This window comes from Crotalus tigris, unplaced genomic scaffold, assembly GCF_016545835.1.
Source record: "Crotalus tigris isolate CLP2741 ecotype Arizona unplaced genomic scaffold, ASM1654583v1 scf7180000018419.1029430, whole genome shotgun sequence".
Taxonomy (NCBI): Eukaryota; Metazoa; Chordata; class Lepidosauria; order Squamata; family Viperidae; genus Crotalus; species Crotalus tigris.
In genome coordinates, this window is record NW_024096993.1 from 428,764 (window position 1) to 444,135 (window position 15,372).

The 15,372-nt window shown below is 42.7% G+C and overlaps 1 protein-coding gene across 1 annotated transcript in view; it reads left to right on the plus strand.

Annotated features, from left to right (window-relative positions):
* The first annotated feature begins 1,401 nt into the window (after positions 1 to 1,401).
* Positions 1,402 to 15,372, plus strand: part of PLPPR4 (phospholipid phosphatase related 4) — a 44,964-nt gene continuing 30,993 nt past the window's right edge. The window contains exon 1 of the mRNA XM_039352262.1: positions 1,402 to 2,808. Coding sequence (XP_039208196.1) covers positions 2,290 to 2,808 — 519 coding nt within the window. The 5' untranslated portion in view covers positions 1,402 to 2,289. The remainder of the gene's footprint in view (positions 2,809 to 15,372) is intronic.

Genomic DNA, 15,372 nt, shown 5'->3' on the forward strand with positions numbered 1-15,372 from the left:
TGCAACAGAAAAAGTGTGTCATGATCAAAATTTTAGAATCATGCTTCTAATTTGGACCTTTTTTAAAAAACTTGCAGACCACTGTTTAAGATCATTGCATCAACCTTTTAATCTACAGGCTAGGTCAGGAATGTCAAAATGTGAGGTTTAAATAATTATTTTTTTAAAAGATGTGCTATTCCAAGAGCAGTGTAATCGTGTTTTCTCCCCCTTTCCATGTTTTTGCACAACTAGGTGTATCCCCAATTGATGATGCAAACCGGATGAAGTGGCGACCAAAATGTAAAACTATGGATCCCATGATATGATGGGAATAACACAAAGAACAAGCAGAATAAATAATAGAACTTAAAAGTCATTTCTGTTATTCTTATCTGTTTTTCATGGGGATGCTTTCGATGCGGGGGAAGCTCATTCCTTTTGAACTCTCATTCTTCTGTTGGATGTTAAATAATACACAAGGTGAGTCTGTACATTTGTTTCAAGTCTTCCAGGCAGACCCTAGTCCAGGCCTTTCTTTTAATAGTTAGGAATAGAATAGAAGACATACGAATAATGGTTGCAGGACTTGGGTTTGGCTAGTCTAAAGAAAAGAAAAAATAGGGGAGACATAATAGCAGTATACCAGTATTTGAGGGGCTGCCACAAAGAAGAGGGGAGTCAAATTATTCTCCAAAGCACCAGAGGGCAGGACAAGAAACAATGGTTGGAAACTGATCAAAGAGAGAAGCAACCTGGAATTAAGGAGAAACTTCCTGACAGTGAATACAATTAATCAGTGGAACAGCTTGCCTTCAGAAACCGTGGGTGCTCCATCACTGGAGATTTTAAAGAAGAGACTAGACAATCACCTGTCTGAGATAGTATAGGTTCTCCTGCTTGAGTAGGGGGCTGGATTAGAAGACCTCCAAGGTCCCTTCCAGAATAGCTTCTTCTACTCTCCCAAAACAAAACAAGATTGCCGAATGAAGGACTGGCATTCCTGGATTCCAAAAATGTGGTCCGTTCAAGTAGCTAAGGAAGTACAGGTCGTTCTCGATTTACAGCAGTTCGTTTAGTGACCGTTCAAAATTACAGCAGCAATGGAAAAAAAAAAGGGGACTTACGACCATTTTTCACACTTGCGATCGTTGCAGCATCCCCATGGTCATGTAATGCAAATTCAGAGCCTTGGCAACTGGCTCATACTTGTGATGGTTGCCATATCCTGTGGTCATGTGACCCACCTTCTGACCAGCCAAGTCAGTGAGGAAGCCAGATTCACTTAACAACCATCTTACTAACTTTAGAACTGCAGTGATTCACATAGCAACTGCGGCAAGAAAAATCGTAAACAGGGCAAAACTCACTTAGCAACAGAAATTTGGGGCTCAACTGTGGTGTTAGCTGAGGACTACCTGTGCTGCATTTCAGAAGTTGGGAGAAACTATGAAGTCCGTTTTATCTTCTCTCTCCAGCGGTTGCCCATTCCCACGTGATCTTATGCGGATCCCACCTCTCTTAACCAGTCTCTGGCGGCATAAACTAAGCTGAACTCATGCACCGTTGTGAAAACGAACTACTGTAGTAGCCATTGTATTATTCTGAGCCAGGACCTAATGAGAGGCAGAATCCTTGCTTGCTTATTATAGTACACCTATTGCCTTTTGTGCCACCTGATGCCTCTTGGGAAGGTCCAAACTATCCCCACAGCGACCATCCTGGGGTCAGGCGGAGGAAAAGTGACCGCGACTGACCCAAAACTATCCCGATAATGGTTGCTTTCAATAGCCCGACATTGGGCATCATGTCCTCAAACTCCCCCCTCCCCCATTTACTTATTCTACTCTAGAAGGAAGGAGCTCTACCTAATTGGTCGAACGGGCCCGCCTCGTGCCCAATCAGATTGTTGTGTCTGGAAAGGCAACTATCGCATCCGCCAGTGATATTGCCGACAGCCACGGCTACTTGTCTTTAAAAAAAAACAAAAACCGCAACCTGTGGGGAAAAAAAAATAAAAGCCTTTCGCCACGCCCCCTTCCCCCTTCCTCGCGAGCTAGCTGGTTCCCCCATTTCTCCTCCCTCCCCCTCCCCGACGTTTCGTAAATCTTCACCCAATAATGCGTTCAGACGAAAGAGGGAAGGGGTTAAGGGGGCTGCCTCGCTCTCCCCCCGCCCGCTTCCTCTCGCTCGCCTGCCTCCTCCTCCCTCTCCCCCTCCTCCTCTTCTTCTTCTTCCAGCTTCATCATGTAGGCACCCGGACCCCCTTCTATCCTTTTCTCATGGAGCTGGTTCCTTGACGTCAGATCTATGAATATTGCACGAAAAAGCCGGCTTGCGAGGGCTACCACAGCGGCTCGATGTAAGCCCGGGATCTATCCCGGCGTGGACCGTGGCGTTGGCGGCGGCGGTGGCGGGCAGGAGGAAGCGCTGATCGCCGCCGCTTTGGAGAAGGAGGAGACCCGGCGGCTGGTGGCCGAGAGAGGAGGCCGGCCGTACAGTGCCGGCGGCGGCGGCGGCGGCAGCGAGCAAGGAGGCTTGTTGCTGCTGCTGCCGCCGAGAGAGGAAGAAGTGCTGGGCTGCGCGCTCCTTCCCAGGCGAGAGGTGGCCCCGGGGGAATGTGACATCACCGCGCGGGTCTGGGGCAGCCGAGCAGGCAGGCTCCCCGGCAGCGCCCCGGCCGCCCTGGCTAACGCGCTGCCGCCCCCCGCGCCAGCCCCGGCTCCCCACCTCGGCCCCGTGATCAGCATGTCTGCCAAGGAGAGGCCCAAAAGCAAAGTCGCGACCAAGGAAAGCGTCACCCTGTTGCCTTGCTTTTATTTCGTAGAGGTGAGGATGCGCGGCTCTGCTGGAGTGGAGTGGGGGGGGGGGAGAGAACCAGGGGTCCCTGCTCGCGGTTGGTTGGCGGGGGGGGGAGATGCCGCTGCCCTCGCGGAAGCCCCGGCTGAAAGAGCAACAACCATCGGTGGGAGCCCACCAAGCGGGGCTGCGTGTCTGCCTGCATGTGCGGTTGCACGAAATGCGCCTTAAGCGCAATCGCGGCGTAGGTTGAGGGGGATGGGGATGTCGGGATGGATTAAGTGCAGGTTGGAAACGGCGAAAGAAGGTCTTGTCCAACCTGCCCAGCGGAATCGGCTGAGCGATGGTCTCCTGTGACCTCGCATTGATTCAGACAAGCTTCCCGAAATCTCCCCACCGAAATTTGCTCTTCCCCACGGAGATCTGGGTCCTCCGAAATCTCCCCTAGGAGATTTGGAAAAGCTTGGCCATCCTCGTCCACCTGCCTTGGAAACTCCACCTCCTTCTTTTCTACCGGAGGGGGAAAGGAGCGTTTATTTATCTTCTTTTTTTTTTTCTTAAAAAAAAAAGATAGAGGAGGGGGGTCGCAAATGGAGAGAGGGCAGCTCGATGAGATCAGATCACGTGCACACGGTATCATCCCAATATTGCTTCAGACAAAAAAAGGGGGAGGGTTTGTGTGTGCTTATGCCAAGCATATATTCTTAGCCAAAAGGAAAAAAAAAAGGGATGGGACGTTAAGTAAGTTGGAGATGGCATTGAAAGTAAATGTATGTCGATTATTAAACTATCAGTTTTGGGATCCTTTTTGGCAGAGGATATTTGGGGATGCTCCAGATATTTGGGATATGCTGAGAGTGTGGTTGCAATTTCTACAGGGTGGTCAAAGCTACACTGCGTAGCTTCATAATAGCAAGCCGACTAAGTGAGGTGTTATTTATTTGTTTGTTCGTTTGTTTCGCCCAAGATCTGCTGGGGGTCCTGTGTGTGAGAGACATAGCCTCATTTCTGCTGCACAAACATTCTCTTCGGCCCTCTGGTGATGTAATGTGCAGGCAGAAAAGGAATTCAGATTCCCGTGTTTATTAAAACACCTCAGCAAGAGAGCAGAGGGTGGTCAGGATAGACATGTGGGATCCATTCAACCCTTGCTTCCTTTTCAAAGTAACTCACAAAGCAATTTAGAAAAAAGTTGTCAGCAAGCATTGACACTGTGTGCTGTCCCAGTGTGAATCCCATCAATGCTGCAGGTTTGGGGCTGATATTCTTGGAAGACCTTTTTGATGATAAGTCAATAGCTGTTTCACACAGTTTAACCAATACCCGTCAGTGACCATCCATCGATACCTGAACCGGAGTGGATTTGTATGTTGGTGAATTTCAAACAAGGACTGTAATAATACTTCTGAAGAAGGAAGGATGAAAGGCATGGAAGCTGATGCAGATGAAAAGGGTATTTTGAAAATGAATCCCAAAGGTGCTTTCTCACGAGGCAACTGGACTTTCTTGTTTTTCTTTGAAGACGTTTCACTTCTCATCCAAGAAAGTCTTCAAAAAAAGTCCAGTTGCCTCTGAAAAAGCACCTTTGGGGTAACTATGACCTGGATGACCGAGAATCTCCATAGACATTTGAAAATGAATCTAAATAGCTGTGTTGCTTTTTATGATTGTTCTGAAAAGTCACTAAGAGCACCCTACTTGTAAGTACTGTTGTATGTTTGTCTGAGTGTCCATTTATCCATGCATCCATATAGAAATTTCCAAGATTCCTGAAGATTTGAAAGTGAAATTGAGAGGAACATCTCAATTCCTTCATTCCCTCTCCTCAATCTCTCATTGATTCCTTACCAACTAAATAACTAAGAATGCAGAAACTTGTGTGTTTCTTCCTGTGTTCTGCACTCATCTGAAGTCTGTTTTTACTTTCTTGAGAAGAACATATTTCTACATCAGACATGTCAAACACACGGCATGGGGGCCAGATGCGGCCCGTGAAGTGGTTTCATGTGGCCCGCGAAGCCATCCTGGAAACAGTGAGGGAACGGCCCCCACTGCCTTGGCCCTGGCCCAGGCCAGCCGGGAGTCAATGTACAATTTTGTGGTGGCCATCTATGCTGAAACGCATTCAGTCTTAGCTCCACAAGGCCGTCTAGAAACAGCGAGGAACCAGCCCCTGCCACATTGGCCCCGCCCCTTAGGTGCATGCTGGGGAGGTGTCACCCTTTGTGAGGAATGAAGAAATGGACCATGCCTTGGCGCTTGCCCCGGTCCCACCCCCTTCTGGCAGAGACCCTCAGATCTGTCCCACTCCTGCCCAGGCCCCCACAGGCACCCTTGACAGGAACGATGTAGAGCTGGCCATACCCACCCAGTAGGTCACACCCACTCCATCCACGCCCACTCAGTAGACTGTACCCAACCTGGCCACACCCACTCACCCCCCCGTGGGCAACCGCAATGCTGATGCGCCCTCAATGAAATTGAGTTTGACACCTCTGTTCTACATTATGGCTATTGTGCACTATCAAAGCTTAGGGAAACATCTGGAAATAGCTATTTGAAAGGAACTCTAAAAGAAAGGTCCTGGAAAGGTTGCTGCTTTGTGAACTTTTAGGTCTGGAGTTTCAGTTTAATAATCAGAATCTCACAGTGTAACCTAAAACGACAGTGTTGAGGGATTTCAACCTGTCAGGTGCTTTCAGAGAAGAAAGCCCTTAAATAAACAGAGCTTAGATAAGTTAAAGCTTAGATTGGTTTTAGGATATTTTTCAAGATCAGCTGCAACATGAGTGTAAAAATCAAGGACTCTTGGTCCTGACACACAGTAACACGTGATGTGGAACTAAGTGATATGATGGACCTACGGAAATTCAGCAATGTGTAAAAGTGTCTATCATAGTTCTGTGCTCCCATAAACAGCAGCAGAGAAGTTCATAGCACTGGAAATACAGCATTTTCTGTATTTTGCTTCTTTAGGGAAGAAAAGAGGAAGATGTGAATTGGCTTGTTTAACGTTGTCTTTAAAAAAATACTATGCATTTAGGGATGTGGCACTCCAGCTGAACTGAAATTTGTCTAAAATGCCTTTTGACTTCATTTAATGCACGTTGTAAGGAATAGCTTTCCACACTGTATACATGGAAAGCAAGTATTAGAATTTCACTCTATTGCATAATATAAAGAGAAAAAGAAACACATTTGCTGACTGTTATTTCACAAAAGGCAACTCAACAAGGCAGCCAACTAAGAAATTTTGGGGACTGGAAAGTAGCAAAGGAATTTTTTTTTTTTAAAGGGTGCTGTAGCTAGTAGCCCAGTGCATGATTAAGAGTGAAAAGAGTCCTCAAAATACTGTATACAGAGAAGGCAACATTTTTTTCTGTTTTATAATTTTTTGTAATAAGTTTTACAAAGAACAAAAAAATTAACACAAGCTAATAAATAGTAAGTAAAAGAAGGAAAAAAGGCAAAAAGTGCAAAAAAGAATTAAAAGAAGTTTCCAATTTCCTTTGTGGCAAACATATTATTAAACATAATATTAAGTACAAATGCAGACTGTCTTTTACTTTAATATTATAAAAAGCTCACTTTTTCTATTATTTAGTAATAAGTGCCTGATTTTCTGTCATGCAAAAAAGTCTGTAAGGGGTTTCCAGGTAAATGGGGTTTTTTTCTGATCAAATAAGTTAATTTAGCCATCTGTATAAGTTCCATCATCTTCATCAATCACTCCTCCATTGCAGGCAGGTTTTGAGCATATCTCATTGTAGTTGTTATATATAAAAACCAATTCCATGACTTTTTTCTAGTTACCTGTCCATTAGTCCCAAAAGAAAACTCTCTGGTTTCATTTGTACTTTAACCTTGAAAACCTTCTGAATTAATGTATGCATATCAGCGTATGTATCCATATTTTTATCATTTTTGCATGATAAAATGTTCCTTCATGTTCACATTTCCAGCAAGGATTCAAAATACCTTTACACATTCTACACAGTTTCTTTGTTGACAAATGCCAATGATACATCCTTAGAAAGACAACATTTTTTCATGTGGAAACAAACCACCAAACCTGCAAATCCTTCATATTTAACACATCACATGTATTGTTTATTAACCTTTTAAGATGCTCAAACATCGGGGGAAGGGGGCATTTTTCACAAGGAGTTGGTTATTTGGATTTTGGTAAACTAAATTTTGATTCCAGGCATCACTCCTGATTTCTTTTTAATAAATCAGTAACTGTGAGGAAGAGTAGTCAACTAGAGTTTACTTATTTTTTTAATCAATTTATATTAGCTGCCTTGTTAACAATAACTCAATGACTTAAGTTCTCTACTATTTGAAAACAAAAACTCTCTATATCTAATCTTTTCTATTCACAACCACCTTAAATTCAAATCCTAACAAGTCATCGCCAGAGGTGGAGTAAGGCTAACTTTTTCATCATAGTGCTTGATTATCTTGTTTGTAAACCGCTTAGTTAAGATGGGCCGTGTAGAAATTTGATTGACAGATAAATAAAATAAACTACTCAATTTTATATTGTCCTCAACACATGAAGAAATTCTGAACATCCTTAAGGCAAAACACGCTTCATTCTAGAGCAGTGCTGAAAATAAGGTATATATCTGTAGGTGTCAGCGTATCTAGGAATTCTTAGCAACCGTAAGTTTCATGTCCCACAAGGGTTTTGTTGCTTAAGGATTCCTTTATTTGTTTTTTAGATTTCCTTAATTAAAATGAAATGGACAGTTGCCATATTAGAAAACAAAACATTAGTCTCTATTTTTAATCTCAGGAGCTTGCAACATCCTTAGAACTCTACAGGGCTTTTTTTCTCATAGAACGCCCAGAACAGAGTTCTGGCACCTTTTTTGGATGGAACCTTGTAGGGTAGGCAAGGCGGGTTGTATGACGTGTATGAGTTCCGGCACCATTTTTTTTTTTTTTAAGAAAAAAAACATTTGAACTCTAAATGATGCATGGTTTCAGCCTACAGATCTTTGCTTGGAGGTATACTCACCAGCTTAGAAGAAAAGAGACGAAGGTGGTATGAGTCAAAAATATTATCCTAGTGCAGGTAGTTAATTTTTCCAAGGGGTCACATGAGAAACTGGGACTGTTGTGGTGGGCCAAACCAATCGTACTGTGAATATGTGTAAGCATGCACAGGCGCACATACTTAAAACTGAAAGATAAAATAGCAGTCACCTTCAAAATAAAAGCAATGCAATTGTATTGCATGCGGGACATATACTTATTTACATTTGATTTCTGTTTTCCAGTTGATCTCACATGGGCCTAACAGGGACAGCCAAAGGATCAGGTGTTACCTGGGGGAACATAAAATGCCCGGTCTGTGAAAATGACAAGCAGAAATATCAGCAGTTTGACATCTGATTAATGGGCACGGCTACTGCAACAACAGTTTTATAAATGCACAAATTCCTCCTCCCAGCCACCCACTTCAATGATGGCCACTTTTAAAAGTGTCTATAACAGATATTCAACATTCTACATTTGTCCACTAACCCCCAAAGGTATCCTATTCTTGCTCTGGAGCCTAATTGTGTTGCTACCACATATCCCATCCCCCTTCCACATGCTTCTTTCTTTATATTTTGCTTGGCAGAATTTTTTAAAGGCTTTTATACAAATCCAGACAATCACTTAAAGGCAAGCCAGGAGAAATTCTCCATGTTGTCTGCCATCCAACGATCATCCAGTTTTATAGCCCTACTCTGATGATCCTTAATTAACAGTTGAGAGAAACACCCATTTTATTTAAATAAATTTGCTTTCAAATTTTATGTCAAAGAATGGTAACAACGATATGTTTTGCATTATCAGATCAGTTTACTTGGACAATGAAAGAACTCTTTTCTCAAAAATGGGAATGATATTATTGTGAGCATAGGAAAAACCAAGAAAATACTAGGTGGTCAAGATGTAGTTTGCTAGGTAGCATGTCTGGATATTAGAGCTTTCTTTAATGGAGTGTCCAAATATCTTCCTTATGTGGATGACTTTTTGAAATCCTTCTTTGTTGTTGTACTCTTTTGGATACATGTCTTTTATTGACAAATAGCAACAGCCTCTGTTCTCAGTCCTGGCTCTATTTAATCATACATACTGAAGAAATCCTAGAAAATAGAAATTAATTATTTGGGACTTGCTAGCATAATTATCCAGTATCATCACTCACATGGGCCTAGCAGCAAAAGTCCAAAAAAACTGCAAGGGAAACGCAAGGGAGAATTACCGTATTAGGACAGCTGGTCAGAAAACACAACCTTTTGATTCTGCACAATGTTTAACAGTTATGATAGCTGCTAGAGGAGCAGACATATGTGTCTATGAACCACTGTCCTAAACACTTTTCTCCAATATGCCAAAACCTGTTGGGAGGTTTCATTGGTCCATCCACAATGCAATCAGTCTATGGAGTGCTTTGTTTTGGATAAGTCTGTAATCTGGATGAATGTGAGAAGATGTTTGAATGAGTTTTCTAGAAAACCCCCCCCCCAAAAAATACAAGTTTCCTAAATGTCTGGATATTTTCCTGATGTGTTCAGGAAATTAATGTTCAAATAGTATTCCCATGAATTTTGGCATTCCATAAAAATGCAAAGTCTATGACAGTGATGGCGAACCTTTTAGAGACCGAGTGCCCAAACTGCAACCCAAAACCCACTTATGCATCATTGAGTGCTGGGTGGGTGTGGCCCATTGGGTAGGTGTGGCCCGTTGGGTGTGCATGGCCCATTGGGTGGGCGTGGCTGTGGTGGTAATGGCAAACTGGGTGGGACTAAAAAGTTCAATCCATCAATTCCAACTTTGCAACATCTTTTTTTTCCCGCAAGAAGTTGAAATTGACCGATTGAACTTTTTTTTTTTTTTTTGCACATGGCAACGGAGGCCTAAAGCGAAAAGGTTTTATAAAACCCATCTGAAGGCATAGGACTGGGGCGAGGGCATGCATGCCCACAGAGAGGACTTTGCGTGCTGCCTCTCGCACGTGTGCCACAGGTTCGCCACCACTGGTCTATGACAAGTGCTGCTGGCTACTCTAATACCAGCAGATCATTTTCATAAGACTGAACACCAGTCTCTTCTTTTTCTTGGATGTAAATCTATTTACTTAGAATTGAAGTTAGATTCTGTTCCTAGTATTTTATAGGGCACCCACCCTCACATCATTGGTTTTATGAGAGCATATTGGACAATAATGAATATTCCTTTTTTCAAATTCTAGTTAAATCATAGGTCCCTGGTTGATACGCTCAAAATCCTGCACTAGCAATCTTACTATATTTGGCTATAGGAAAAATGATAGTTTTTTTCATCACTCCAGTTCATGTTCCAGCATTATCTATATCTTCCCTCCTTTCCTTATGAACAGTAATTTTCTCCTCCAAGCCAACTTAAGGCACCTCTCATTCTAATGATGCCACATCAAAAGCTCAGTGAGACAGACAGAACCCATCCCCCATTTCATGTGCCAAAAAAAGGAAAAGTGGCCACTGATCAAGCCAGATGGTGATCATTGGAGTTGACCAAGGATATCAAATTCTGGAATTACAAATTGTATACTCAGTTTGAGTGGAGCTGGACAGTTTCATTTATCTGATTTAGGCCTATACAAACTGAGGTGTGAGCTATAGCAAAATGTGCTATATATCATATGTTTTGTGCAAACTATAGCTCCATGAGAGATTGATGCATTTCTGTGAGAGAATAAGGGTAATAATAGTAATACAGGTAGGTCCTCAACTTACAATGGTTCATTTAGTGACCGTTCGAAGTTACAATGGCACTGAAAAAAATGACATGACCCTTTTTCACGGTCACGGCCTTTGTAGCATCATCATGGTCATGTGATCAAAATTCAAATGCTTGGCAACTGGTTCATATTTATGACCGTTGCCGTGTCCCAAGGTCATGTGATCACCTTTTGTGGTTTTCTGACAAGCAAAGTCAACGAGGAAGCCAGATTAAGAACTGGGTTACTGACTTATCAATTGCATTGATTCACTTAACAACAGAGGCAAGAAATGTTATTAAATGGGGCAATAGCAATAGCACTTAGACTTATATACCGCTTCACAGTGCTTTACAGCCCTCTCTAACCAGTTTACAGAGTCAGCATATTGCCCCCTCAACAATCTGGGTCCTCATTTTACTGACCTCGGAAGGATGGAAGGCTGAGTCAAGCTTGAGCCGGTGAGGATCGAACTGCCGAACTACTGGCAGCCGGGAGTCAGCAGAAGTAGCCTGCAGTACTGCGCCACCAGGGCAAAAACTCACTTAACAAATATTTTACTTAACAACATAAATTTTCAGCTCAATTGTGGCTGTAAGTCGAGGGCCACTTGTGATAATAATTTACTTACTTTACTCTAATAATTTTCCTTCATTAGAGTTTGGTCTCTTGATCAGAGGTTCAAGTTTTTTCAGGTTCTGCTGCCCAAGAAACCCTTGAAAATCCCCATCTAGCACATGCCTACAATTTTCTCTTCAATGTATGCATTCATGTGGAAAGGATTCCCTCAAGCTAAGACTGAAGGCTGCTGGAAGTAGGAAAGTGGAAGCGATTAAAGCTTCAGTTGTCTACCATCCTATAGACATCAAATTGCAACTACTTGCAATTTGGCTGTGTGTGAATTCTTGATTCAAGATGAATATCAACCAATCATTAGAGGGGACCATTCATTCCAGTCAACTTGTAATCATTGTAATTTGTAACCCATGCCAGTTTTTATATGAAACATGTCATATTCCAAGTTTCACATTCGGATCTAGTGAGATAGATGGAAATGGGCACTAAGAAAGAACTTGGGCATATCTACCTTGCCACAGGAGGAAAATATCAAAAAGGGATAATGGCATGATTATTTGATCTGCTCTCCTGAAATCAACTGGACCCATTTTTAAGTGGCGTTCAACCTGGACTGTAAGTGAAGATTGCCAGTTTGCAAATTAGGGATTTGGCCTATATTCATAATTACTTTTATACTGGTATCAAGAGGTATCAAGAGATTCTCTCACCTGCTCCTAACATTTCATCTGCTTTTGTCAGCTTTTGTGTGTGACACAAGAGAGAATGAAAAAAAAAAAAGAGTTGCTGCAGATGGATGGAATCTGGGGAGGAACCAAGAAAGCTGTGTCATCCCTAATTCAGCAAAGTTAAACATTCAAATATGGTATCCAGGTTGCAGCCTGGCAATCTGGGTGTAGAAATAATTTTCTCATCTACAACTGAAGAATTAGTTTCATTCTTTCTGTTGCTAGGAGTCAAGGAAAAAATGTTCAAGTTTCTTGGAAGTGAGATGTTGATGAGTCAAAGTGAGCATCTGAACTATATGCTTGGAAACAAATTGGTATCTTGATTCTTCAAGTTGAACATGTGGCTGTGGTAGCAGTGTCACAGAAGGGAAAGTGTCTGTGTGTGCATGTGTGTGCTTGAGCAAATGAATTATTTCAGGAAATTATTTCAGAGCAAAGCAAGAAATCTAGAGAAACCTCCTTCTTCCACCAAGCTTAACACTATCTACTAGGTAGAATCCAGTTCCAGAGAGAGAAGGGAATGGTCAGAACACAATTTAAACACCTTAAACTCTGGTGTCAGAGGGGAAACACACTGCCTAGGGAAGCAAACTAATTACCATCACAGTATTGCTTACAAAACCCTACCAGATTCTTTGAAGTTCCACTTATCCAGAGAATTTCCAGAGTCTGAGCAACGCTCTCCCTCATCCAAATATATTAATATCTTACTTCACAAATTTTAAAGTAGGATCCGGCAGTGAAAGCAGGAATTCTATGAAATTAAAATCAATTCTTTGATGCCATCATCTTTTACATTGCAGATTTAACATCCCAAACAGTTTTAATAAATTTATCAGGAAGATATGGCCTAAGCAGTGAAGAAATTAAGTAAAGCAAGCCTGGGGTGAATTGTGGCCCTAGATTGCATACCTTTGATTCAAAAAGTTTCACTGACAGATCCATTTATGTGGGATATTTTTAGCCTCATCCTACCGTATGTACCATGTATATTGGCGTTATTGTTGTTTATTAAAATTAGTTTTAGACTGCCCTTCATGAGTGTCAATAAATATGAACACATTTAAGCATAACATAATATCTTCTCAGTAAACCAGATGTCTTTAAAAACAATGCAGTCTAAATTTTCCTGATTTAATTTTTGACAGCAGTGATAATGCTGCTGCATGGGCTCCCTATTATAAGCTTCCAGGTGTAATTCAAAGTGTTGATTGTCACTTTAGAGTCCTTTATGGCACAGAGTTAGGTTACCTGTGGGACCCCAGCCAACTTTAGGCTAAGTTTAAGTGGGTACTTGCGTCTGGCACCAAAGCTTAGAGGTATCAATGCCACTCCTTCTGATCATTCTAAACATGCAAAAATGCAGATCTTCACATTGACAGGAGGTGGTGCCATCAATCAGTGTGGTGTAGAGATACCATGAACCGCAATACTGTATCGGGCATGGTGCCTCTATACCTAGGGATACCAAACGCCATATACCTCTGAGCTGACACTTCCATACTGGGACCACCTATCTCTAATGGTCTACATCATATTAGAGCCAGTACAATGGGCATGCTTTGGATCACTTCTACAAAACAAGGTCACCTGGTGGGACTTAGAGGTCATGCCATCCCCAAAGTTCAGATGGCCCTGACCTTGATAGCTTTTCATAAGACCCTAAGAACCAGGTTTTCTCCCAGGCATTGGGCCAGACCAGGCAACTTTAAGACTTGTGGACTTCAGCTTCCAGAATTCCCCAGCCAGCATGTCTGGCTGAGGAATACTGGGAGTTGTAGTCCACAAGTCTTAAAAGTTGCCAAGTTTGGAGACCCCTGGGCTAGACTATGCAATGAGCCCATCCCAAACTGAAAAGACGACATTTGACTGTCAATATTTTGTTTTGGATGCTGGTTGTGTTCTGGGGTTTTGTGCTTCTAACCAATTGTAACTTATTCAGAGTTGGGGCGGGGGTAAAAGTTACATAAATAAAATAACTAAATTCTCCAAACATTCTAATAATTATAGGTTGGTTGAGTTCTTAAGGATTCTTTTAAATAGCTCTATATGCATAAGTACATTGAAATGTATCCCAGAATTATAGTTTCAAGAAATTTCTAGGACTAGACAACTGTTATTCATCTGTAAGAACCTTAGAAATGGCCTTCTGCATCCAACTAGCAGCTGATTTCTCCACAGAAACCAAGCAGGCCCACAGTACGTAGGGCTATTGGCTCTCTACTCTGCTGATCCCCAGCTGCCGATCCTGGAGGATAACATATGGACACCGTAACTCATAGCTACTGTTAGGTTTATCCTCTGTGAATTTATCTAAGGCTATTTAAAAACCATCTGAGTTGGCTGCAACTGCAACATTAGTCTCTGGGTATCACTTTAACTATGTGGCTATACTGACAGAGGGAGAGAAAAATTGCCCACTCTTGAAAATGGATCACTCATATAAGTAAAGCAGACGCCTTGCTTTGCACGGCACGTTGTGAAATGGATAGGTTTGTAACTGTGCTCCCTTGCCTGTTGAGTCTGGTAGAGAGAGATGGACTCAGGTAAATCCCCTGCAATTTACAGAAAAATGTGAAAGGTTCTTCAGTTCTCTATGTTCCTTAGATACTATTTTGAAAATGCCCTTTTATGCTTCACATCTCCTCTTGCAGTGTCCGCCACTGAGCTGTCTAGTTCATAAGTGATATGTTATTTGTGAATATAGCCCAGTGATGGCGAACCTTTTAGAGACCAAGCACCCAAAACCCGCCCACCCCTGCCCGCCCCCTGCTCTGCCCGCCCACAGGGCCATGCACTGCCTCAATGGCCCACCGTAGCAGATCACCCAGGCATCCCTGCAGCACCATGGCAGCCATGCCCTCCACCCACACCCCACAGCATCATCTGCACACTATGTCTTGTCCCTGCTGGCCGGTTATGTCCTTGGCTGCACTGCTCCATGCCGGCCACGCCTGGGGGCGACTCTCCTCCAGGAGGGCTGCCGGAGAGGTGGGGGCCACAGTGGGAGGCGGAGCTGGGGTGATGGCGCACGTGCCCACAAAGAGGGCTCCGAGTGCTGCCTCTGGCACGTTTGCAATAGGTTCACCACCACTGATATAGGCTATGCATGTATATGTAAAGCAGTGTTTCTCAACCTTAGTTATGTTAAGATGTGTAGACGTCAGCTCCCAGAATTCTCCAGCCAACATCCAGCATTGTCTTCTTATTTTAAAAGCACTGGCAAGATCTTCCAGCATTAAGAAACACTGCCTTGGAAAGTTTTATTATCTTGTGAAAAGTAAAGGTGTTCTTTCATTATTACATTGCAGTGTATTTCTCAGGCTTAGCTCAAGAACAACTTAGCCAGTGTAGAGTTTTTTTATTTGCTTACATCCAACAGATAGAACCTTGCCAGACTAAACCTCTACTACATTTACCCTAACAGATAGGGAGATTGGTCCTGGATGGCTATCCTTATTCTCTACTTCCGCCTCTATCCATCTTCAGCCTGTGCTGTCTCTTGCCTTTCCCCTCTTTCTCGAA